The following is a 27107-nucleotide window of genomic DNA, read 5'->3' as shown; positions in this document are numbered from 1 at the left end:
GAGGATCCGTTTTAGTATCATTCTTAAGCTTCCGTTGCATGCCGGCGCGACTGTCAACGAGCCACGTGCCGCAAGCTAAGTAAGAGAAAGCGAACCAATCGCAGACACAGGCACCACCCTCTTTATACAGTCAACGATATTCAGTGCAGTGGCTCGGCTCCATCGAATCCCTCTCCACTTGAGCATGCTCCTCCCTCTTGTGAGCCAATTAGATAAGACAAGCCGCTCAGTGCAGGCAATGTTATTTGTTTTTCAAGCAAACAAAAGTGACCTCCTATGAACAAGAGGAGCTTTTGATTGGTCTGTTCAGACAACCCTGCGGGTGACCACCCGATGCTTGCGTCGGCAGTTACGAAAATTTGACGTCAGGAGATTGGAATAAAAACATATTGGAATAGTTTTACGTTATACGGCCCTAGAATAGGAACCAGCAGCACAATAACGTAAATGTAACGAAAAAGGTTCATAAATGCAAGCCAACCCAAGAGTCAACCAAAAATAGAACTATAAAAGGGCAAAAGGTGATAAAAGTTGGTGGAAAGGTACACATGTCAAAAACTAACATTCAAGATACCTCATCTTTTTGTCAGAAAGGCTAACCAATGGTTCACTGATGCATGCTGTTCCCTTGTTAAGCTTGCAGTTGGCTCTTAGGTTGCTGTCACATATTTATAAACCTTTTTTTGTCTATTCCGTTTGTAGATTTTTACAATTGTCATGTTGTTTGGTTGGTTCCTTTTCTAGACTTCTATATTTGTCAAATGTTTTTTGCTCCAAGTGTGATCTTTGCCTTTTCATTATTCTTGTTTTCATTGCATTTTTTCTTTGCTGACCAGTTGAGCAACTACGGTAGTTTTGTGCATGTGTGTCTGTAAGCCTGTCATCTGTGCATTATGTAAGCTGTATGGCTTTAATAAAAATCAATAGCACATCTGTCCTGTTTACACCTCTCTTTTCTCATCATCTGCATAGTTTGCCATGTTAAATGAAATGCATTTCCCAACACATTTAGGTGGAGAAAAGTTTGCAACTCTGTTGACATAGATTTTAGCCTTATGTTTCACTCTCAATATATATCCTTAACTGCTGATTAACGAGAAGGAAGGGGATTAACCGAGGGGCCCGATTTTTTTATTAGTCATATCATAAGATGCCAACAAACACTGACACCAAGGACAACACAGGGGGAATTACTTGTGCCTAATAAATGAAATAAAGAAACGATAAATTAATGGAAATTAAAGTGGATGAAAAAACAACTTGCCGCAGGTGGGGACCGAACCCACAATCTTCAAATATCGCGTTGCGAAGGTTGTGGGTTCCGGCAACATTGATGGCAACATTGATGCCTTCAGGTAGCATGTGTGGGTTTATTGACCAGTCACCTTGACCCAAAAAGATCATGTTCTCGTGACGAATGTGGCAGAAAGGACGTTGTACGTCCGCCGCCAAGGTCTGTGAGTGGTGGCGCTGGCTAACACTCCCAGGGTTCTACTAGAAAACATAAATACCCAAGATAGTGGAAGGGGAAACGGTGCCGCGGTAGCTCAATTGGTAGAGCATCACACACACGAAATGCGAAGGTTGTGGGTTCGGTCCCCACCTGCGGCAAGTTGTTTTTTCATACTTTCATTTCCATTAATTTATTGTTTCTTTATTTCATTTATTAAGCACAAGTAATTTCCCCTATGTTGTCCTTGGTGTCAGTGTTTGTTGGCTTCTTATGATATAAACTGCTGAGTAGTACGATTATTTCAGAATGAATTTTTTTCAGCAGCCTACATAAAGATAAGTTTTAAAGGTACAAACAAATCTCGATAATTCGAACTCGAAGGGGCCTGAAAATTTGTTAGAATAAAACAGAATTCTAATTAAAAGAAAAGCTCACTGAATGAAGCTCATTGAACGATAGGTTAACATGAGTTAACATGAGCGATGCACTTCGAAAATGTGGCTTCATGGCAGCTTAGTTTGTGCTGGCGTGAAGCCAAACTATTAGGCAAAATTTTTGCTGCCATAAAGCTGCACCTCAAGGCAAAGTTCACATATAACCTGCATCCAGACTTTACTGTTCATGCAGCGGCGTCTCCAACCCTGCCAGTGCTGGAGTTACTGCACAAACCACATACAGTAACTCTAGGTAGTGTGGCCACATTGGAGGCACAGCAGCCAGTGCACGGCACCGCTGTGCGAGTTCGCGTGCTGCTGAGAGCATGCCATCGTGAACCGTCACAAATGCTTACGCATTTGAATTACCGGGCATTTTCGCACAATGAAATATACAGACCAGACCACAGCATCAGTTTGGATAAACCGGAAGTTCAAATTAAACAGGTTCAAATTAACAAGATTCCACTGTATTCACTGTGACCCTGAAGGTTCATGTTACACTTGGCATAATGAAGTTGCAAATAGAGAGACATCAAGTGAAGATTACCGTCGGTGTGTTGGAAGCTGTTGTCCCCACTGCCAGAAGCTGTGCCAAAGAGTGCCATGCCCAACTGTAGTCTTTCCCAAATGTTCCCCAAAGCTGCTCCATGTGCTTTGCTAGAAAACCCTAAGTGAAAAAAAAGAAAAAAAGAAATTTCATAAAATTAAATACTACTTTTGTACAATAAGGTGTAAAATAAGGCCACTTGGCAAATATTCATGGCAAGAAGTTTGTACCAGAAGTATAGGAATGATACACACATAACACTGCCCAAAAAGAAACAACCCGAACACCACCATTCTGCCATGTGCACAGCTGTGAAGTCACGGCAACATTGGATCACGGTTACATTGGACACAATGCTGCCACATGAGTGGAATGACAACCACATGGATGCTCTGGAATTTACTCCACAAGTCAAACAAGCTAGGCAGCTTGAGCCCATATGCATCTTCCACCAAAAAGACCAGGATGCAAAGCAACGCAATCTTTGACACAGACCAGTGCAAGCGCTGATATTGTTGATTTCATGTGGCCATTAAATCGTTGCACCAGCTGTCACACAGTTCATTCTTTGAATCTATTTCATGCATGGCTTTGAAGATGTTGAACTGTTGCTAGTTGCTTTACGGACAACTGTTGTTGATCTTTTTCAGCACGACCAGGCAAGGTTTTCGCCTTGCCTCGTTTGTAGTGGGGTTACCATCATCAGCACCATCATCATCCTATTTTTATGTTCAGTGTAGGATGAAAGCCTCTCCCTGATATCTCCAATGACCCCTGTCTTGCACTGGCTGATTCCAACTTACACTGGCTAATTTCCTAATTTCATCATCTCATCTAGTTTTCTGCCATCCTCAATTCTGCTTCCCTTAATTTGGTACCCATTCTGTAACTCTAATGGTACACTGGTTATCTGCCCGGAAAAGTTCTGACTGGTGTTGCAGAAGTCGCGGGGCGTGGTAGTGCTGAACTTTGCATCACAAGTTGGTGGCTGGACATAATTATATTTACTCCATCGTGTTTTTCACTAATTGTAACAATGTGTCATTATTTTGCATTATTGGCGGCTCCTCCAGGACACCAAAGCAGCAACGGGGACTGGTCCATGGGTTGGGGCCGTGGAGGCCGAAGCGTGCCAGGGGGTGTTCGCATAAAAAATTGGCTCTTTGCGATAGCGGACAGCTGATCTTTAACACCCCTGGCCGCCCTGCTTCCAGCTTTGATCCCCCTGCTACCCCTTGGGTGCCCTGGAGATCCTGAGCTACCTGCTTTATTATAATCTCAGGTGCTCTCCTGAGGCCTCCGTTTGCCGGTTACATGTGCGCTCCTGGAGCAGTCCTTGTAAAAAATCCAATCGTCGTGACGAAAAAAGCGACCATCGACTTATACAACACCAGTCAGAACCTTGCCATCTGCCCTACACATTACATGGCCTGCCCAGCTCAATTTTATTTTAATGTCAACTAGAATATTGCCATGAGCATAACAGTTGGCTGTGTAGTGGGTTTGCCGCTTCTGCAGAAGCTGAGGCCGACGACGACGAAGACACACTCTCAGTGAAGGTGTCGGACTGGACTTGTCTGCTTCCATTAAATTAAACTTAATAGTTTTTGTCATATATAAGGTAACATGACTGGTGGAGGAGCTAGGTGAACTGTTCCATGCACTGTGACAAACAGGAAGCTCCCAACTTAGATCGCGACACCTTCAACGCTGGCCTTCAGCGTGGCCGGCGACAACTAGGACTACCACCAGAACTGGACCCTCTCTCAGTAAAGTGCTGAGAGAGGGTCCATGACAACCAGTTCAACGAGCAGCCAGACTGGAGAGACCACCACTCCACCGGCTCCGTGGATTTTCAACATGCTGCCAAGCCCAAGGTCCTTTCACGTTGAAGGATTCGAGGACGTTGAGGACTGGCTAGACCACTACAATAGAGTTGCCAGTGTCAATGAATGGGAAGACCACCGGAAGCTCCGGTATGTCTACTATGGCCCCGAGGATTTGGTGCGCATCTGGTCCGAAAACCATGAAGCTAGTTTGACGACCTGGCAAGAATTTTGTAGCCAGCTGCACAATACCTACGGAAGTTCAGACCAGAAGGAGCAAGCAGAACATGCTCTCATTTCCAGGAATCAAAGATCAAATGAGAGTGTCGCCATGTTCATTGAGAACATGTCGCAGCTGTTCCGGTGCACTGATCCCGGGATTGCAGAAGAAAAGAAAGTGCGCTTGTTGATGCGGGGCGTGAAAGAGCAGTTGTTCACAGGTATAGTGCGCAACCCACCAGATACCATCGATGAATTCCTCAACAACACAACAATGGAGAGTATGCTACGGCAGCAGTCATCGCAGTACAGGCGCCCAGGGAACTTCACATCTCTCTCGTCGTCCATGGCCACCCCTGATTTGACGACCCTAAGGGAGCTCATGCGCAGTATTGTACGCGAGAAGTTGCAACAAGTTCATGCAATGTCTCCTCAAACCCATGTGACTGCTTTAAGTGATGCGGTTCGCGAAGAGGCCAGGCAGCTGGTACATCCACTGGTCGCACTGCCAGTTGCAGTCTCTCTCCTGACATACGCCGAAGCCTTAAGATCTCCTATGCCGGCAGTCGGCTATCTGTTCCACCCTCCTATTCAACAGACGGCATAGCACTCCTCGAGCCCTCAGTACTTTTCGAGCCCTCTGCCTTCCGCAAGCCCAAGTCAAAACATTCGGAAATCCAGTGCTTGGCGCACTTCAGACAATCGGCCACTCTGCTACCATTGTGGTGAAGCAGGTCACCTATACCACGAGTGCACGCACCATCAGATGGGCCTTCCTGGGTTTCGCCAGGACGCATATCGACCCCGTAATGGTGAGCATCCCCGAGCTATTGTCGAGTACTTGGCGAGCCAGTAGTCCCCGACTCTACCGCAACGCCAGTCTCACTCTCCATCTCCTCGACGTTCTACATCACCTGGCCAACACTTGCCGTTCACTGATGGCATTAGGGGCAGAGATCCATTAGGTCCCCAAGCCCACGTCCGGGAAACTAGGAGCAGCGACCTCCGGGGGTGGGGCCGCTTTGACGGATCTATAAAACATCCTCCTTTCCCGATACGCCAGCTGAGTGCCAAAGATTCCCTTTCACCGCCGCATGGCGTCGACTACAAAAGTGTTTCCACAGGCATCCCCATTCAACAACTACCCAGTCACTGCCCTCGTGGACACTGGTGCCGATTATTCTGTTACGAGTGCTGAACTAGCTGCTGAACTGAGAAAAGTCATAATGCCATGGCACGGACCAAGCCTTTGGACAGTAGGTGGTCATCTCTTGATGCCGAGTGGGAGATGCACAGCCAGGCTCCAAATCCGTCAGTCAATGTACGTTGCTTCGTTTATTGTGTTGCGTGAATGCTCGCGGAAAGTCATCCTTGGGATGGATTTTCTTCGCGAACACGGTACTGTTATCGACCTTCGGGAGCTGATTATAATGTTATCTGACAACTATGCCCCGGTACTGCAAGATAGTAATACGCGTAAGACAGCACTGCGTGTTGTTGATGACACTGTGACACTCCCGCCGCGAACTAGTATGTTCGTAACTGTTGAAAGCGACCATAATAGTAGCAATATCGCTGAAGGAAAACTTCGGTGCTCTTGGCTCAGCAAGTCTGTGTCGCCCACGGCATTATTCGACTGAACCGCCGAATGACTGAGCTTTTAGTGACGAACTTCAGCGGCGAGTACTAACACCTGGCAAAGCGAACGGCCATTGCTCACTTTGAAGATATTAGGGATGCAATAGGTCCTACGCTTGCTGAGCTTTCTGCAACCGCCAAGAGTGACACCGTGGTTGTCAGTACAGTCGATGTAAATCCTTAACTGTCAACCACACAGAAACAGTGAATACAAAGTATTTTATACATGTTCAGTGATTGTTTCGCATCCACGTCAAAAGTAACACAGACCCCCATCGCGAAGCACCGTATTATAATGGACCCGACCAAACGGTCCGTGTGTCAGCACGCCTACCGAGTGTCACAAAAGGAGCAAGAGGCGATTCGTTGTCAAGTGAAGCAAATGCTAGACGATGGTGTAATTCAACCCTTAACCAGCCCATGGGCGCCGCCCGTTGTACTCGTCAAGAAGAAGGATGGCACTCTTCGGTTTTGCGTGGATTACCACAAATTGAATAGGGTGACGAAAAAAGATGTCTACCCTCTTCCCCGCATAAATGACTCTCTAGAACGTCTTCAACATGCCCGATACTTCTCAATGGATTTACGCAGTGGATACTGGCAGATAGAAGTTGATGAACGAGATCGCGAAAAGACTGTTTTCGTAACTCCTGACTGCCTGTAGGAATTTAAGGTGCTGCCCTTAGGATTATGCTCAGCTCTCGCGACCTTTCAAAGGATGATGGATGCCGTACTGTCAGGTCTTAAGTGGGAATCATGTCTGATATATTTAGATGACCTCGTTTTTTCTCAGACATTTAAACAACACTTACAGCGACTTCAGTCCGTGTTTCTTGCAATTTGATCTGAAAGCATGTCATTAAAACCTGAGAAATGCCATTTTGGTTATCAGGAACTGGAGTTCCCAGGCCACGTTGTTAGTAATGAAGATGTTCAGCCAGACCCAGAAAAGAGTATGACTGTTGCCACATTTTCAACACCAGCCAACAAACGTGATGTGCGCAGCTTCTTGGGCCTCTGCTCATACTACAGACGCTTTGTGGACCATTTTTCCAAGATCGCAGAACCCCTTAGTTGTTTAAGAAAGGAGGATATCCCTTTTGCTTGGGGTCTGGAGCAGAGAGCCGCCTCCTCCGAGCTTGAGCGGCGCCTCCAGACACCACTCTTACTTGGACACTTTGATGAAGATGCCCACTCAGAACTGCACACTGGTGCTAGTGAAATCGGCCTCGGTGCAGTCCTCGTGCAGTGGCAAGATGGCGTTGAATGTGCTATTGCTTACGCTAGCTGCACCTTTACCTCTGCAGAAACGAACTACTCTACCATTGAAAAGGAATGCTTACCTGTCTTCTGGGCGATAGCTAAGTTTCGACCATATTTATACGGTCGTTCGTTCAGAGTGGTTACCAACCATCATGCCCTTTGTTGGCTAGCCAATCTTAAGGACCCTTCAGGATGTCTTGCCAAGTGGAGCCTTCGTCTTCAAGAATTCGATGTAACAATCGTCTACAAGTCTGGACGGAGTCATGCTTACGCTTACTGTCTTTTGCTCACTCCACTTGCAACGGTGTCAAGTGATGCTGATGATGATGGTCATTTCCTTTGCGCTGTCAATATATCTGACTTGGCTGGGCAACAGCAGGACGATTTAGAACTCGGGCAACTTATCTACTATCTTGAAGGCCGAAGTTTGCATCCTCCACGGACATTCACGCATTCACCATCTTCGTTCTGTCTCCGCAACAATGTCTTGTATGAAAAGAATTTCTACAGATCAGCGACTGGACATCTCCTTGTTGTTGCATCCATGCTGTGTGCCGATATTCTGTCTGCCTGCCACAATGAGCCCTCTTCAGGCCATTTGGGATTCACACGCACCTTGGCCAGAATTCGACAATGCTACTACTGGCCTACTAAGCTTGCTGAGGAAGTCAAGCATTACGTGAAAACTTGCGAGAACTAGGAGTCGGATTCCTGATTAATAAGAACATAGCTGGTAACATACAGGAATTCTATAGCATTAACGAGAGAGTAGCAGGTCTTGTTGTGAAATTTAATAAGAGGTACAAAATGAAGGTTGCACAGGTCTACGCCCCTACATCCAGTCATGATGACCAGGAAGTTGAAAGCTTCTATGAAGACATGGAATCGGCGTTGGGTAAAGTCAAAACAAAATACAGTATACTGATGGGCGACTTCAATGCCAAGGTAGGCAATAAGCAGGCTGGAGACAAGGCAGTGGGGGAATATGGCATAGGCACTAGGAATAGCAGGGGAGAGTTATTAGTAGAGTTTGCGGAACAGAATAATATGCGGATAATGAATACCTTCTTCCGCAAGCGCGATAGCCGAAAGTGGACGTGGAGGAGCCCGAACGGCAAGACTAGAAATGAATTAGACTTCATACTCTGCACTAACTCTGGCATCATACAAGATGTGGACGTGCTCAGCAAGGTGCGCTGCAGTGACCATAGGATGGTAAGAACTCGAATTAGCCTAGACCTGAGGAGGGAACGGCAGCAACTGGTACATAAGAAGTCGATCACTGAGTTAGCGGTAAGAGGGAAAATAGAGGAATTCCAGATCAAGCTACAGAACAGGTATTCGGCTTTAACTCAGGAAGAGGACCTTAGTGTTGAAGCAATGAACGACAATCTTGTGGGCATCATTAAGGAGTGCGCAATAGAAGTCGGTGGTAACTCCGTTAGACAGGATACCAGTAAGCTATCGCAGGAGACGAAAGATCTGATCAAAAAACGCCAATGTATGAAAGCCTCTAACCCTACAGCTAGAATAGAACTGCCAGAACTTTCGAAGTTAATCAACAAGCGTAAGACAGCTGACATAAGGAAGTATAATATGGATAGAATTGAACATGCTCTCAGGAACGGAGGAAGCCTAAAAGCAGTGAAGAAGAAACTAGGAATTGGCAAGAATCAGATGTATGCGTTAAGAGACAAAGCCGGCAATATCATTACTAATACGGATGAGATAGTTCAAGTGGCTGAGGAGTTCTATAGAGATTTATACAGCACCAGTGGCACCCACGAAAATAATGGAAGAGAGAATAGTTTAGAGGAATTCGAAATCCCACAGGTAACACCAGAAGAAGTAAAGAAAGCCTTGGGAGCTATGCAAAGGGGAAGGCAGCTGGGGAGGATCAGGTAACAGCAGATTTGTTGAAGGATGGTGGGCAGACTGTTCTAGAGAAACTGGCCACCCTGTATACGCAATGCCTCATGACTTCGAGCGTACAGGAATCTTGGAAAAACGCTAACATAATCCTAATCCATAAGAAAGGGGACGCCAAAGACTTGAAAAATTATAGACCGATCAGTTTACTGTCCGTTGCCTACAAAGTATTTACTAAGGTAATTGCAAATAGAATCAGGAACACCTTAGACTTCCGTCAACCAAAGGACCAGGCAGGATTCCGTGAAGGCTACTCAACAATAGACCATATTCACACTATCAATCAGGTGATAGAAAAATGTGCGGAATATAACCAACCTTTATATATAGCTTTCATTGATTACGAGAAAGCGTTTGATTCAGTCGAAACCTCAGCAGTCATGGAGGCATTGCATAATCAGGGTGTAGACGAGCCGCATGTAAAAATACTGAAAGATATCTATAGCGGCTCCACAGCCACTGTAGTCCTCCATAAAGAAAGCAACAAAATCCCAATAAAGAAAGGCGTCAGGCAGGGAGATACGATCTCTCCGATGCTATTCACAGCGTGTTTACAGGAGGTATTCAGAGACCCGGATTGGGAAGAATTGGGGATAAGAGTTAATGGAGAATACCTTAGTAACTTGCGATTCGCTGATGATATTGCCTTGCTTAGTAACTCAGGGGACCAACTGCAATGCATGCTCACTGACCTGGAGAGGCAAAGCCGAAGGGTGGGTCTAATAATTAATCTGCAGAAAACTAAAGTAATGTTTAACAGTCTCGGAAGGGAACAGCAGTTTACAATAGGTAGTGAGGCACTGGAAGTGGTAAGGGAATACATCTACTTAGGCCAGGTAGTGATTGCGGATCCGGATCACGAGACTGAAATAATCAGAAGAATAAGAATGGGCTGGGGCGCGTTTGGCAGGCATTCTCAGATCATGAACAGCAGGTTGCCATTATCTCTCAAGAGAAAAGTTTATAACAGCTGTGTCTTACCAGTACTCACGTACGAGGCAGAAACCTGGAGGCTTACGAAAAGGGTTCTACTTAAATTGAGGACGACGCAACAAGCTATGGAAAGAAGAATGATTGGTATAACGTTAAGGGATAAGAAAAGAGCAGATTGGGTGAGGGAACAAATGCGAGTTAATGATATCTTAGTTGAAATCAAGAAAAAGAAATGGGCATGGGCAGGACACGTAATGAGGAGGGAAGATAACCGATGGTCATTAAGAGTTACGGAATGGATTCCAAGGGAAGGAAAGCGTAGCAGAGGGCGGCAGAAAGTTAGGTGGGCGGATGAGATTAAGAAGTTTGCAGGGACAACATGGCTACAATTAGTACATGACTGGGGTAGTTGGAGAAGTATGGGAGAGGCCTTTGCCCTGCAGTGGGCATAACCAGGCTGATGATGATGCATTTGAAGCATTGAGACGAATGCTTTCTGAAAGGGGAGTAAAGCCGCGAGCATAACAGCTGGCTGTGTATTGGGTTTGCCGCTTCTGCAGAAGCTGAAGCCGACGACAACGCACTCTCAGTGAGGATGTCGGACGGGACCTGTCTGCTTCCATTAGACTAAACTTTATAGTTTTTGTCATATATATAGTAATGAGACTATATCAGCTATCCCCATTTAATCTCTGATCCACATGCTCTCTTCCTGTCTCTCAAGCTACGCCTAAAATTCTTCATTCCACTGATCTTTGCGTGATTTTTAACTTGTTCTCAAGCTTCTGTGTACCCGCCATGGTTGCTTAATGGCTATGGTGCTGGGCTGCTAAGCACGAGGTCGCGGGATCGAATCCCGGCCGCGGCAGCCGCATATTGATGGGGGCGAAATGCGAAAACACTTGTGTACTTGGATTTAGGAGCACGTTAAAGAACCCCAGGTGGTCCAAATTTCTGGAGTCCCCCACGACGGCATGCCTCATAATCAGATCGTGGTTTCGCCACGTAAAACCCCAGAATTGATTGACTAATTTATTGAAGCTTCTTTGCCAACTGCGAAGTTTCTGCCCCATATGTTAGCACCGGTAGAATGCAATGATTGTGCACTTTTCTTTTTAACGACAGTGGTAGGATTTGGTAATGCCAGCCATATGCACTCCAACCCATCTTTATTCTTCTGTAAATTTCCTTCTCATGATCAAGGTCCCCTGTGAGTAATTGACCAAGATAAACATACTCTTAGAGAGACTCTATAGACAGCCTGGGGATCATGAATTGCAGAATGTATGCAGCTGAATTGCATTGGCGGTGCAGCACTAACTCATGCTTGTATTTACCCACGCTTTTGGCGAGCTCGTTCATAATGGTACGCATTTACATTAACAATTTCACAATGGCTCTTCATGAGGCGATTTTCAAGGCAGTTATTCGGTGATGTCATGTGTATTCAGCGGTAGCATGATCACTACAATGTGTGCCGGCATCATGCTGTGTGGAGTCATTTGAGATATAAGTCTGCACCAACGACATCTGCTTATCATTGAGGTACAGAAACAATAAGGAGGCATGATATAATTAAAAGAAAACAAAAAACAACCGAGACATTACATTAATCAACAAAATGAAACCGCTCCTTAACATGTGCTTCACTTCCCAACTGAGCTTCATTACGCTTTTCTATGGGATACACCTGGCACATGCGCGGGCTGTATTGTCCCAAACTTCGCTAACATCATGCACCTTTTTACTTTCATAGAGGCCCGTGCCTTTCCTGCAGCTGTCAGCGCACAAGCAGTGTGGCAGCTGAACAAGGAGACAAGATGAAATTGTAGTCGCGAACTTCAGTCATCCTTGCTCCAAAGGGCTATCATCTGCTACTGCTTCCGAGCATGCTTTCAAAAGCACTCGCTAGGTGGCCATCAGTGGTGCCTCCATATATAGTTACTGTATATGGCTCCTGAAGGGAGCCAGAGTTGGGCATAGATCCGCCATCTTGCAATCCACTTTTGTGCAGTGAAGCCACCTCGTGTTCGTACAGGGGCTATTTAATTTATTATACCCTCAAGACAACAAAGGTATTACAGAAGAGATCCATCTCACGAGCTGGTTGCAGGAGAGGTATTCTGTAAGAGTCCACCTAGTGGACATGTCCATTTCGTCTGCTGCTGAAGTGTTGATTGGCTGTGGTGCCTGGTTGCTGCGGAGGTGTAGCCCAGCCTAGCCAATCAAAACTTCAACAGCAGACGAAATGAACATGTCCACTAAGTGGAATCTTACAGAATACCTCCCTAGCACTGTAGAAGCTACACGAATTCTTAGCCAACAGGAAGGCCAAATGCCCCTCGAGATGCACACATCCGCGCCGCGTCGTCTGCTTGCCATCATGTTACATGCTGCATGGTTGGTGGATTGACACAAAAAATGTTTTGACGCCGTAACCATAAGCTGTGTTTAAATGCATGCAACAGCAGGGCTTTGCTTCGCCTATGCGCTTCCCCTGTAGTTACCTTGCAGTCTCCTTAGCAAGTAGTACGAGCGAAAGCCCTTACAAATGTTCCTCTGCACTACAGCGTCTGCTCGGCATCTACTTTGCGCTTGCTCGCTACTGTCATCACGTACCATGCTAGAGCGGGGTAGCAAATTAATGATGCAGTGAACAATTAGGCTTTTACAGCTTTCTGCATCGTCAATGCATGACCAATGCTAGTGTTGTGGCACCATCTGCTAACTAGAAATCGAACCAGTTTTACGGCTTGGTGCCATGTCTGACATGCCCGATACTTCTTCTCAATGGATTTACGCAGTGGATACTGGCAGATAAAAGTTAATGAACGAGATCGCGAAAAGACTGTTTTCATAACTCCTGATGGCCTGTAGAAATTTAAGGTGTTAGCGGCATCAAAACAAACAGCTGATCTCAATAATTACGACAAAACCTACCTAATGAACTGACCTCAGCTTGACATGAGACTTAGCGATGACGAATTTTGCTGCTTGTTTCTTGCTGACAGGGCGGAAAGCCAGTGGCAAACCCGAATTTAGATCGAAGCAGGTGGTCAGCAATGTATGGGTGCTGCCATATTACCACTGTTAGGGTGGCTTCTCTGACATTTCGGATTTCCACGTGACTGCACTTGGCGAATGGCAACGGAGCGGCACATAAAAAACAGAAGTCCAACTCTGGCTACCTGTGGGAGCTATATACAGTAACTCTACCTCAATAGGCAGCACACTACCCATATATGTGAGTTGTGATGAGTAGTACGTATATATATATATGTGCACACAAGCTTGGATAGTGCATTGAGAGAGTGCTTGTTTTGGAAGAGGGCAAATGTTGCGCTGCATCTGTAGTGCCCATGATGATAACAACACATACTAGCATTGTCAGAAAACGCCAACAATTGTTAATATGTGGCATTTAAAACCACACTGGTCCTTGTTCCTCTTGGCCAGTGCTCTTGGTTCATGAGTTAGTGACATCACGGCAATATTCTAGCACAGTAGAGTGTATGAAAACAAGACTATTTACCGGATGGAATATCTCGATTTCTCTAAGACAACTGCAGCCAGCTGCTCGAACCAAAGGATGGTTTCGTTTCACTTGAACAACATTCTCAACAAGAAATTCCACCAGTTCATATAACTGAGCATAATCCTGAAAAAGAAATAAAGAAATAAAAACATGTAACCACGGAATGACAGTTGAATCAACGAATGCCAGTGGCAGCGCCTTGCTTACCGCAGATTGATGAGACAGAATAATGGTCGTCATGGTGATTAAAGTTTGGCTTTGAACATTGTACCTAGTTGTTCTTTTCAAGGCACCAAAGGCACTTTTCAGCGACTCCACGGCATCGTAGGCCCTAGAAAATCATATGTAGAGCTTGCACCTTAACGTAGCACTTAGGTATGTCAAGGTAGGAATATCACTTACGTTTCTTTTGACTGATAGCAGCTTCCTGCATCCTGGAGCATTACCAACAGTGCAATTTGACAGCCTTCGTCCTGACGATCGTCGACAAGAACCTTGACATCGCGAGGGAGAGAAATGTGCTACAGGGCCAAGTGGCGCTCTCGCCCCAAATTTTGACCCCGTTCTGACTCCGTGTATCAATGAAGTATGCTAAAGGTGAGCTAAAAGCTATGCAACACCCACCTTGACGACGTCCGAGTAGTGGAGTCCAACAGTAATGGCTTCATTACCAGAGTCAGCATACAGCTCTTGCCGGAGCTTCGCCAGATTGGAGAAACATCCTTGCTGATCCATGACACTTGAGCGTTACCTTAGCCCAGCGACTAGCTGCAGTGACAAGAAACAACTGAGGCAACCATCGGTCCGCCTCGTTCTTGCGTCGCCGCCGAGTCAGTTCGCCAGCCAAGACATGCCACGATGGGCCTTCTGTTGCGTGTGCCCGCTCTTTTAGTCCAGCGTCAGTTTCTAGTCGGCGGTTTCAGTGTATTCTTAAAACACTTTCACGGCGCTGTGCCTTGAATGCTACTTGCTCGGTCTGACAGCGGAGATAATCAAACAAATTCGACAGAAGCTGGAAAACACGTCACTATGGAGTGCTCGCAACAAATTTTCATTGTAGAAGAGGTTAGGGAGCTTTGACACATCGTCTGGAAACGCCCGCGGTGTCGGAAAACGGGAAAACTTCCATGGTGAGCGTCGTCTGCAAAACGCCGTTCACCTTGGCTACAATGGCCTTTGAGACCGGATTCTATAAACAGAAAACGACAGCCGACGCTGTTCTGTGCAATTTGGATCATAACGTTTTTTAAACACTCAAAATTTTTTTTCTCATTACGCAAAAGCATGACCTTTTAAATTAGTTTTTGTTACTCGAGGATGCTGTTCGATGCGCACACCATGGTCGCCATGGTGCACACCATTGATCAAGCCGCTCGCATCGTCATCGGTGTCACGTTGTAAAATGGATGGCAAGGTTGAGAGTGCCGTTGGGAACACAGACTCTCAAAGCGAAAATGTGCAACCCACGTCGAGAAAAGTACGTTGAGCACTGTATGAGTAGTTACATGTGCTGCCGAAGTTTTGATAAGGCTTCTTCTGCATCGAGTGGGACGCCAGCTTCGCGGTGTGTGAAGCAAACAAAGTAAACCATGATAGTGTCATCTGCTCGCAACGCGGATAGCCTTCCTTAGCTGGCCTGTTTCTTTGATCGATCGTCCCAACAGTTTATTTTCTTAATTTTTTGCCGAAGTTGGCTGCAATTGCTAATTGTGTATATGCAGAGTCAGTCCCTTTTCCCAGGCAAGAGAGTGTGTCGCCGTTGTCCCGCTGCGCCCACGCTTAAACTGCCATTTCTTTAGTACCTTCGACGCTCATTTCATGTCATTTTACTGATAGTGCATTTGTTTACTCTTTCTTACTGTGTGTGTGCTGCACAATGCTGGGCGTCTAGCTGTAAGGGCACCGTTTTATACTGGTGTCGCACGGCCACTTTCGATTGCGATCGAGCCCGATCTATCAAAATTTTCTGCCTTGATTGACTCCCTTCCGTAGATTGAGCAAGGAAGCCAGTCGCCATCAAAAGTGTGCCCTGTGACACCCCTGTTAAATATGCATTGGATTATAAGCTCCACTGCTTGTAACGCTGCTGCCTTACCATAAAAAGACAGATGAGTGCAAGCAATGTTTTTGGCCATTAGCGGACTTGTGTGGCAGTACCATTTTCTGCAAACGGGTACAACGTTGAGCAAGTTGGTTCATTTTAGACTGCGTGGAAACAGCGCGAAAAATGTGGGCATAAACTGCAAAGACACAAAACGAACACTTTTTCCCGCGCATTCTATGTATTATTTTTAATCTCGAAATTTCTAACATTCAACTTTTTGGCGCCTAAAGCAAACATTCCTTAGGAGGAAAGCTGCGCTGTTTTTGTTTTAAATACCATGTACCAACTGGCCCAACAGCTAACTATCTTGAAACATTGTTGTATTGGGAAGACTGCAATAGTGTCATTGGATGTGTGCTTGTACTCATTCATTTGGCATAGGTCAGTGAATTTTCTGGTGTAAGTAATGTGTGATCAGCTTAGATTTGAACAAAGCAGCAGAAAGTATAAATTTCTATAGGTAATTTAATTTTATCTTTTGGCCTGCTTTTTCAGAGATTTCGGAAAGAAGAAAGCAAAAGCAGTAGTGACTCTGACAATGATTATACACCGTATGTACCACTCAAGGAGCGACGGAAGCAACAGGCAAGCCCTGCTACTTTTATTATTTTCACATTCTTGTGGCCTAACCTAAGCAAAATTTCATCATTGTGTAGCTGCGGAAGGTGGCTAAATAAGAAGAAAAAGAGAAGTCACTGTGGATATTACTGCCTGTCAAAACCATCCTGCCAAGCTCTAATTTTACAGCAACGCTGTTAGCCTCTAGTTGGTTGGCATATCTTGTGTCTTCGTCCCTGGGCAAAAAGTGGGCCGATCCCGGAAATAGTGAAATACCGGCCGACCTGCGGCGGAGGTGAAACGGGCTTCAAGCACTCAGCAAAGTGAAGCGAAAAGTGCATACAGTCTTTGGAATCATGCATACAGCATACAGAACAGCATTCGTTTCAATACAGAACGAGCACAAAATAAGGATCCAAACCACATAATTGATGATAAGGCACTCCTGATAACAATGCGAAGCACTTAACGCTCCCCGCATATGTTTCCCGGTAAAGATTGCTGTTGTGCAAGCTGCCGTCGTCGCGGCAGCTTGCGATGTGTGGAGTGACGCCACTGGCCTTTCGTATATTGCCTTGCAACTGATATCATTGTTGTTGCAACACCGCTAGGGTAGGCAATGCATAGTTATGACTCCCAAGGAGCAGCGTGAATATGAAAAGTGGCAAAGGGAAAAAGAAATGTCAATATGACCTGCGGTGGCGTGCTCTTAAAATTACCACTACTCTAAAGCAATAAAGCATTGCATACCCCCTTCAGCAGTTGTAGTGGTGGTTTTCAACAGCTTCGCTGGACATCCACTTTCGCAGGGCTGGAATGGCGAGTCAATTCTTTTGTCTTTTTTTCTCCTTAGCTCTCGTACAATTGCCCCACCCCTTGCTCGACATCCCTTGCTTCTTCAATTGTTTCCCGCATGTTCACTTGCCACTTGCCATCGGACAGGGAAATTTAGTGCACCCTCCACAATTCCAGGGACTAATTGGCAGTCTGTGTTCACATATTTTGCATGTCACCTTGATATGTAAATATGGACAGCTCCCCAGCCAGCCTTGAGTGAGCTTAGTGCTGAGGGCTCCTCTTCATGTTGCAGATGGGAACCAACTGTTGACAGAAATAAGTGCACTCCTTTATACATACTGTGACTTTGCCAGGGATTCAAACTATTGCATTTTAGGCACCTGCTGCTGTGACCACTATGTCGACCATGCTTTGCCTATGGCAACAAAATGTTCGTGGTAAAATGAAATTAAAAGACAAATTATCTATGAATATATGTATTTTTCTTGTTTAAAGAATGATACCCTTATGTAGCTTCTCTTGTTTGTAGGATGCATGCTGAGCTATATATCAGAAATTTTTAGTTAAAGGGCCAGACAACCACTCAGAACATGAATAGCAATAACCACGCTGATGGAAAGATTGCCTATCGTAGTGTCTAAAATGAGCCATGTTTTTCTCATTAAACGTAGATTTATATTTTTAATTCACTAAAAGTCACGAAAAATGACCTTTGGCACCCCATGCAGCAAAAATGCCAAGATACACAAGAGGCCTATCATTTAGCCGTGTATTAGTGTACGTTGTTCGTGATCTTTCTATTAGTATTGAAATGCAGTACACTTCTTTCTGTTATTAGATTTTTCTAACAATGCGCAGGTAGGCCTTAGGTTGTCGTCAGTGGAAAAGTGGTGCTGCCTTCACCTTCGTTTTTGATGAGTTGGCTTGGCTTGTCTATCGACAGAATAATGACAATGGGGACAAACGAGCCATGATGTAAGCAACTACTTGAGGAAAAGTGCCGTACAAATAGAAGAAAGGCCTGTAAAACAATGCGAACTTATTGTACCAGATTTTTATTTTAAAAAGTAGTTGAAAAGTTCAAAATGGTAGGTGGCTTAATTTTAATTATGGGGTTTTACGTGCCAAAACCACTTTCTGATTATGAGGCACGCCGTAGTGGGGGACTCCGGAAATTTCGACCACCTGGGGTTCTTTAACGTGCACCTAACTCTAAGTACACGGGTGCTTTCGCATTTCGCCCCCATCTAAATGCGGCCGCCGTGGCCGGGATTCGATCCCGCGACCTCGTGCTTAGCAGCCCAACACCATAGCCACTAAGAATGTAGGTGGTTAACCACAGTTACATTCACTCCTGTGAAAGCAGAACAATAAGCGGCTTTCACAATTTGCGAAGCAGGCTATCGACATCGCTCTCATGTCTGAGTTGCTGGAGGAGGGACTCATACTTTTTCAGAGGCTGCTCAGATTGAAAAATTCTGCTTACAAGATATCCATACGCTTTTGAAAGTAACCGCTGCAGGTGTAAACACTACTGAGGGTGACGTTTGCATTGCGCCATAAAAAGCTAGGTTCTTAAAAATCAGTTGTCAGTCCATTTAACCATCAAACCCCCCCCTCCTCTTTTTTTTTTTTTTTTTGCCTTGAGAACATTATTTGGTGTGAAAGTTACAATATTTATTATTTCTTTCTGGTAATACTGACACAAATTTTTTAACACGTGTGGTTGAAACGTTCTTCTTCCTAGGTAAATCAACATTTATAGTTTTCTTAGCTGTCTGAGTTACCACTACTTTGATAAAAATCATTGCAAAGCATACCAAAAAATTTGAGTGATGTGAACAAAATATCCTTCAATAAGCACAACTAGCACCATCTGTTGAAAATTTGTTCAACTTTACATGAAAAATATACTAGCTCATCTATATTGAAATTTCCTGCAAACTGGCCTAGCACTGACCTAGCTTCTGGTATTGTGTCTGCTTGCAACTGTGGTGGTTTTGTAGCTCTCAAGCTAAGAACTGTTGTATGCAGCTTGGCAGGCTGGGCCGTTTACATGCCATCTTGTTGGAGGAAAAACGTGACAAATCCAGCACTGCTACTGATGAAGATGATGACCAGCGAGATGAATATGGCCGTAAATCCAACATCAGTCTGCTTGACCAACACACAGAGCTCAAAAAGAAAGCTGAAGGTAAGCAGATGGCTTTTGTGACATCATGGTAACAGTGCTTTGGTCATTTATCATCACTTGCGAAGAGCAGGTGTGTATGATATGCTTGATGTTGGGTGTAGTGTGCAATGGTGAAAAAAGGTAGTCCCGATAATCATTTTGACAGCTGTATGTGCGCATTTCTTCTGTCAGTGTGTGTGCGTGCATCTGCGTACATATGTGTGTGTGGCCTAACATGCTTTGAGCAATCCGTTATTTTTCTCTGAAGTGGTTTTTGTCTGATAAATGCCATAGTACATGAATTTTCATGCTTTCTTAATTTATTTTCTTTTTGTGTGTGTATGTGTGTGCCTAGAATTATGATTAACTGAAACGGTTAAAAACACATACCTGTCCTGTCATTTCTGTTCTATATCCTTGTCTAGTTTACTACATAAATTTATTTGAATATGACCTACAAACCAGCTCAAACCAAGATTCTGCTCGAACTGAAACTGCTCATGGCTAATGCTCAAACTTCTCATTCTGCTTTTTGCCTTTGTGTGGGCCACATGGTTTATATTCCAGAATGTGCATTTCCTACTTTTGTTTTGATTGTATCCTGTGCTGTATTGAAAGTTGTTTTGAGGGTGCTTCTTGTGCTTTCCTTGTCAGAAGCTCCAATGCATAGTGTACTATGTAACTTATTAATCAACTATCTGCAGATAAACTTCTTGTTTCTACCATGAAGTTGTTGTATGCCGGGCACTGCCGAAAATCCCTCTGTATATGTACATCACGCAGTCATCATTATGCAGATATGGGATGCATGGTTAGGATAGTAAGTATAAAAAAGTTATAACAGTTTGTTTACTAAAGGAATTGTGCTCTTCAAGAAATGTATTTGTTGCAATGAGGATATTTAGCTATCATTTATTTTATCACAGTAATTTTGTAGGCAATATGCCCGACAGCCTGGACACTTAGGAGAGTAGTTAAGATGGTAGTGCTTAAAAACCTCTTCGTGGTCATATTTTGCCGTCTTGTGTCTATCTAATGGTTAGGAAAGTAGGCATACAAAGGTTAGAAAGGATTGCTTTATTAAAGGAATTGTTCTCTTGATGACCTTTATTTGTTGCAGTGAGGATAAATGGTTATCATTTATTTTATCACTGCCTAATTTCGTGCACAATACTCCTGGCACCATGGACAACTAGAAAGGTAGCAAAGATGGCCGTGCTTGGAAGTATCTTGCTGTCGAACTCAGTTGCGGTGCCTGGTATGTTATCATTGGCACTGCGGCAGCGCAACTTTCAACATGCGTGGGCTAGCACACAATGCTATCACAGCTCTAACGACACACTCTCGTCACATACAGACTGCCGTCACGTCGAGTGCACCCATGTGTAGCCTGCTGTTGATGCTGGGCAGCAACACAAGCCTTGCTTGCTTGCTATCACTGTCATTGCTTCACCCTTCAAGCAAAACTGTAATTAATAAAAAGACTATGCACATTTATGGACTTGTATTTGTGATTGGGCAATGAATCTTCCACTGGTTTTAATAATACCTGTTTCACATTTGTGTTATGTCCAGTGGCGTTGGGCTGCTGAGCACAAGGTCGCGGGATTGAATCCTGGTCACGGCGGCCGCATTTCGATGGAGGCGTAATGCGAAAACAGCCGTGTACTTAGATTTAGGTGCACGTCAAAAAACCCCAGGTGGTCAAAATTTCCAGGAGTCCTCCCCTACGGCGTGCCTCATAATCAGAAAGGGGTTTTGGCACGTAAAACCCTATAATTAATTAATTAAGTGTTATGTCCAGTTCCTTTAAAAGAGGGATAAACCAATTTTTTTGTGTACCCTCCTCCTTCTGTAATGCCTTACAGCACTGAAGGTTTGAAACAAAATTTTTTATTAATGTTTTAGCTCGTAGCATTATGTATTTGTTGTAAAAATTGGTCTCTGTTGATCAGAGAAGCATTACTAATTTGCAGTTTGTTAGACCTGTTTATTGGGTTGTGTGTAAAAATATGCACATGTAAATAAAACTGCATCTAAAATTTCTCATATTTCCGGCTAGCCTTGTGTGTTTGCAATGGCAGTGCAAGGAGGGTATGTGAGCACACTTGCCTTTAGTGTGCATTTACACTCATTTCGGTGGTCCTAATTTTTTAATGATTTACTTTGCAGCTCGTAAAGAGAGTGCACTGGAAAAGCAGCTCAAGGAAGAAGAGAAAATCTTGGAGAGTGTAGCTGAACGAAGAGGTAAGACATGTTAGGTCTTGTAATTTTATGTATCTTTCGCAAACTTTAGCCATTACAAGGTCCAAAGTAAGTAAGCCTTATTTGTTGTTTTCACACTTTCATTTTCTGGTAATAAAGATTCTCTGAATACTCTCTACCACCAGGGTACAATACTGATTCTTTACTATTGTTGCCTCTTCTGACAAGCCAAACCAAACACATTGTTCTCGGTTTTCACCATGAAAAACCTTTGCAGATGTGTAATCGTTCTCTATTTATGGCATCTATCAATGTTTGAACATATTACTTCTCTCGTATATTTAGTAGCTTTAAAATCTAAGCTTTTTGTAGTGTGTGCCCTACTTAACCATGCGTATGCAAGTATAAGACATTATCAGTTCAACTTCTAAAAACCTTTTATCTCGCAGGCCAAGAGATAGTGCACTGACACATTTATTGCCAGCTTTTCTTACATGGTTTCCCTTCTCTTCTACATTTTACCATTCTTCGAACTTGCACGTACAGGCACACTAATGAGCAGTTAAATTACTGCCGTACACATTCTTCACACTATTGCTGTGCTGCCATGTTGCCATGCTCCCTTATTAGAACACACCAATTTGACCTATGTAAACTTTTCGACAGCTTAGTGGTATCTCATTTATAGCAGTTTGTACTCTCCACCTTGTCATTGGTTGGGCACTGGGACTTATAATGCTTTTTCATGCGATTGCCCACCATGAACAATCTGCATGGGGTGGGAGAAAGCAAATTCATATTGTGTTTGCTGGAAACCTTCCTTAGATTGTGTAACCGCTAATATTGGTCATTTGTGTTTCTTTTTATTTTGTGCAAAGAGGGCCTGTTTGTTTTAATTTATGGAGAACGATTTCACTACCAGAAGTGATGAGAAAAGGAGGTGCTCTCTAGCCCTTAGTTCTTGTTGATGGCATTAAAGGGCCCCTCACCAGGTCTGGCCATTTTCAGCTGACAAGCGCAGAGCATACAATGCACACTAACAATCTTGTTTGCAAAGAATTACATCGCTATGCACCGCGAAAAGGTCTGAAATTTCAATCCAAATGCCGTTTTCCCCTTCCCTCGCGGTGACCACGTTCCAAGCCGGACGGTGACATAGTCGTGTCTCCCTGCTCCTACGTAGTCGCGTCCACTGTGTGACGTCGCTCGTGGTGACACATGACTTCGAGAATTATTCAAGGCGGCATCTGTTATTTGTGTAATCTGTTGCTTTAAAAGACAAATTAAAATTTAGAGAAATAATAAAACACACAAACGGAATGTCTGTATGTTTTTGTTTTATTTCTCACCGCAGCAAGAGAGATATACTTCCGTTTCGTCTGCTTGTTCCCACGGTTGTGCAGTCACGTGCACAGGTACCTAAACCATGCCATTTTCTACCGTGTTCCAGCACGTGATCATGCTCGGCGATCCACTTGTTCTGCCTCAGTATTCATGTAGCACTTAATTATACTGCTAGTCATGTGTCCTTGTGCACAACGCGCAATATCGTGCGCTGCGCGAACCGAGACATCACAACAGCTTGCGCACAAATGCCGTCAGCGGAAGTGCGCAGCGCCGTTAAAAAAAAAAAGTGAGAAAAAAAATGAAGGCGGAGCCTTCATTTTTTTCTCACTTTTTAGGTTCTCCCATACTTGAGGTCCAGTATGGGAGAACGCAGAGAAGGAATTTCGCTTGCGAAGGGTAGACGGGGCGAGTGGAGAGAGTGTCCCGCTATGCAGCAGAGCTCGGCTTCTGAAATCATGAGCTCGCAGCACTGAAATATTTCTATCTCGGCTATTAATGAGCCGATTTGAAAAATTTTTTCCGGCCGAACGCTCTCTAGAGGACACGTTACAACTTCCAGCGTATAACCAAAATTTGCCATGGGGCCTGGTTAGAGGCCCTTTAACACTACGCTGTTAAAGAACTCTGTTCCACTTGTAGTATACTTGTCTGCTGAATTTCCAAACAGTCTGTATCACCCAGACTGTTGCCTGCTAATTGGAAAATGGTGAAGGTTGTTCCTGGTTTTACAATTAAAGATATAAAGCTTGTCTGGAAATTACTATACAATATCTCAGGCAGGTGTTTCCTTAAATTTTAGGGAATATACAATTGCATCACTCATACACAACCACCTTGCAGTGAATTACTGGCAAGCACTTGTCAGTAGTGTTATCGAAGACACGAATGACACTGAGTGCAACTATCAACCCTTTATGTAATGCCCCCTTGAGGAGTCTCCAAGGTATTAAAGTGAAATGAGAATCAGTGCAAGAGGAAATCAATCTGCAGTACAACTGTTCATAGCAGAGTAGATAAACCTAATTTCATGTCACTGTATGGAATAATGAAATGACTGTAAATTTGTATCTCTTAGGCTGTCAGCTAGTGAGAATACTTGAGCAGCAGATGCAGAGAAACTCCTCCGGCTGAACACTTTTGGGAAATGGATATTACACATAGCCTTATCATCTCTAGCAAAATAGCACCAAGAAAACATGGTCAGCCAAGCAATGAAATCCCTGAGCCACTATAGAAGAAGGCAAACCTACAGAATGACTTAAAAGTGACTTGTGCCTCACAACCAGCAAAGTACATTTTTGAAGGATTCATGTACAGCATACAATATTTTTTTCCTGACTTGAGGCAACATATTACAAATGTGCGCATCTCAGAATATTCTCAGAACATCTCAAAAAATTTAAATTTTTTTCTACTTTTTGAAAACCATTAATTGGAAGTGTGGAGAGCCCAAAATGCTGTGTGCATATTTTTTCTACTCGGCATATTTAATTTGCACCTCAAGGGAAATGCCTATGCTCCATGTCACTAGTACCAGAGTACTGTAGAGGCTATTTCTGTTTTGTGGTGTTTGTCTTTTTCACACATACATCCATTGTGTGTGTGTATATGTGTGTGTGTGTGTGTTTTATTTATATATAGTTACATTGTTACGACTCTTCAAAATATTATACTTTTGCTTATGTTTTCACACTCATGTTCATTTTTTTTGTTGTCAGCCTTTCTTTTTGTGCTCCCCTTGCTCATTGTGTCATACTGAAGGGTGTGTTTCAAAAATTAGATGAGTTAATCTTCCCAAAGCCTGTATGGTAATGCCGTGGGCCTCTTTAGGTGTTCTCATCTCTCCTCTTTCTGTCCTTTTCTTGAAGCACTCATGGGTGTGGCGGAGTTGGCCAAAGGCATCCAGTATGACCAGCCTATCCAAACAGGGTAAGCTACAGTACTTCTGTGAAATGGGTTGAGAACAGAAATTAGGATGATGTGTGTGCCTAATGAACAAAATGAGTGGGGGTTAACTGAGGAGCCAGACTTTTGTTAATCATATCATAAGAAGCCAACAAACAATGACACCAAGGACAACATAGGGAAAATTACTTGTAATTACTAATTGAATTAAAGAAACGATAAAAATGGAAATATATGTGGATGAGAAACAACTTGCCGCATTGGGGAACGATCCCACTTCTTCACATTACGCGTGCGATGCTCTACCAATTAAGCTACTGTGGTGCCGTTTTCCCATCCACTTTCTTGGCTATTTATGTTTTACTACTAGAAATAACCCTTGGAGTGTTAGCCATCGCCACCACTCACAAGCCTTGGCGGCACATGATCTTTTTTTGGGTGAAGGCAACTGGTCAATCAACCCACACATGCTACCTGAAGGCATCAGTCCCTGCAGGGGCGTCTGCGTCAGCAGGCGTTTGGTTTGTTGCGACGCCACGTACCCGAGCGCACGAGGGTTGGACCCTCGCACGTCTAACCATGCGTGGCTTAGCCATGTCCAAAGAAAAGGGGATCCTGGGGGTTGAGCCAGTGCCGGGTGTTTGGACCTTTACGGCCCCTCGGCGGTGGCAACACACCTCTTTGGCCTCGGCTTCACGTAGACAGCACCCCCGGACTGACCCACCCCGGGTAAATCGCTAGTTGCCTTTTCCTATTGTCCTCTCTAATTTTCGTCTTTCTCTTGCTTTCGATCTTGCCTGTCTTCTCTTGGCTTCCTTTTACTTCCACTTTTTCCAGGCAGCGAGGGTTAACCTTGTGTGGGATAGCCAACCTTGGTTATAACAGATTTGGTTATAGTAGTGTCGTACAGCTGGCGCATGCAGGACGTGCCTTTTCACGGTCTTGCAGCGTCCTCTTGTTGGGCTCCATGGTAGGTGGCTGGCGGTGCTGCCGAATTTCTTGATATATCTATGGCAAGTTCTTTTCCACCACTTTCCTGGTCGCCCTCATAAACGAGGGTGCACGGAAGAAGTATTTAGGTTCTATGGCCGTCATAGTGGAAACTTTCCCAGATTTCATGTCATACACTCCGAGAAAACCACAATGTCAGCGAGAATGATCTTTCCTTTTCTGGTATTGAAATCAATAACCGATGTTCTTGGCCAAGGCTATAAAGATTCCAAACTTGCAAGTGGAGATCTCCTTTTGGAACTTCGAGATAAAAATCAGTATGAAAGGCTGCCGAATCTTGTGTCTTTTGGGGATATTCCAGTGAATGTGACACCGCATCACACCATGGACACCACACAGCCGTGGTGTTGTATCTGATAGTGACCTGATTGATCTGACCGAGGCTGAACTACTTGAAGGCTGGAGTGGCCAGAATGTGATCAGTGTAAAAGGAATCAAAATGAGGCGCGATGGTAAAGAAATACAGAAAAAGTATCCTATTCTCACATTCAGTTCAAGTGTTCTTTCCCTAAACAATCGAGGCAGGCTATGTGAAGATCAGGGCCAATCCGTATGTATCCCAAATCCCCTCCGATGCTTTAAATGTCAAAGGTTTGGCCACAGTTCCCAGAACTGCCGTAGCCGACTAACCTGTGCCAAATGTAGCGACCATGAACATCCGTCCGGGTCATGCGAGAACACTCCACACTGTGTGAATTGTGAAGGGGAGCACCCTGCGTACTTGCGGTCCTGCCCATCTTGGAAAAAAGAAAAAGAAATAGTGGCACTCATAATCAAAGAGAATATTTGATTTAAGGAGACGCACAGGCGCATATCCCTCTTGCCAAAGAATAGCTTTGCCGAAGTGGCGCGTCAGGGGGCAGCGCCACAACGGCCTCTGGCAGCTGTCCGGCCCACACACAGTGAGCCGGCAATGACGTCACCCACCCCCTCGGCAGTTGCGGCTGGCGCTTCTTCGCCATCCGAGAAGAAGGGGCCATCGACCTCCGTGCTGGTGGCCTCAGAGGCTTTATCCCTTGAGAAGAGGCCGACCAACAAATCACTCACAAGAGCAGGTGTCCAGCACTTCACAGGAGGTGATAGGCACGACACCTAGTCAAACGGCGCCACTAGCACCTAAGGAGCGGCAAGAATCTCTCGACCGCTCCAAACGAGAGAAACATTGCATTACGGGATCGGCAAAGGGCCCTGTAACCTGACTTTTCTTGTTAGACACACAGCACTAA

The 27107-nt window shown here is 44.5% G+C and overlaps 2 protein-coding genes and 1 non-coding gene across 5 annotated transcripts in view; 2 read left to right on the top strand and 1 right to left on the bottom strand.

The window, feature by feature from the left end:
- The window catches only part of LOC126545444 (uncharacterized), a 244514-nt gene extending 229583 nt beyond the window's left edge, over window positions 1-14931 (bottom strand). For all 3 annotated transcript variants that reach the window (XM_050193324.2, XM_055061243.1, XM_055061244.2), the window contains exons 1-5: window positions 14405-14931; window positions 14183-14274; window positions 13988-14111; window positions 13778-13903; window positions 2438-2557 (exon numbers count right to left, since the gene is read on the bottom strand). In XM_050193324.2, the coding sequence (XP_050049281.1) occupies window positions 2438-2557; window positions 13778-13903; window positions 13988-14111; window positions 14183-14274; window positions 14405-14515 (573 nt within the window). In that variant the 5' untranslated portion in view covers window positions 14516-14931. The remainder of the gene's footprint in view (window positions 1-2437; window positions 2558-13777; window positions 13904-13987; window positions 14112-14182; window positions 14275-14404) is intronic.
- On the top strand, window positions 1537-1611 carry TRNAV-CAC (transfer RNA valine (anticodon CAC)). The gene has a single exon. It is a non-coding gene; the product is annotated as a tRNA-Val (tRNA).
- A 231-nt stretch (window positions 14932-15162) lies between the features above and the next one.
- Window positions 15163-27107, top strand: part of abs (ATP-dependent RNA helicase abstrakt) — a 216328-nt gene continuing 204383 nt past the window's right edge. Inside the window, exons 1-5 of the mRNA XM_050193326.2 lie at window positions 15163-15257; window positions 16380-16469; window positions 19275-19434; window positions 21586-21660; window positions 24834-24894. Coding sequence (XP_050049283.1) covers window positions 15183-15257; window positions 16380-16469; window positions 19275-19434; window positions 21586-21660; window positions 24834-24894 — 461 coding nt within the window. The 5' untranslated portion in view covers window positions 15163-15182. The remainder of the gene's footprint in view (window positions 15258-16379; window positions 16470-19274; window positions 19435-21585; window positions 21661-24833; window positions 24895-27107) is intronic.

The sequence above is a fragment of the Dermacentor andersoni genome, chromosome 1 (genome assembly GCF_023375885.2).
Source record: "Dermacentor andersoni chromosome 1, qqDerAnde1_hic_scaffold, whole genome shotgun sequence".
In the NCBI taxonomy this organism is placed as follows: Eukaryota; Metazoa; Arthropoda; class Arachnida; order Ixodida; family Ixodidae; genus Dermacentor; species Dermacentor andersoni.
The sequence above is the reverse complement of the archived record's forward strand: the minus strand, read 5'-3'. Positions and strand labels throughout refer to the sequence as shown.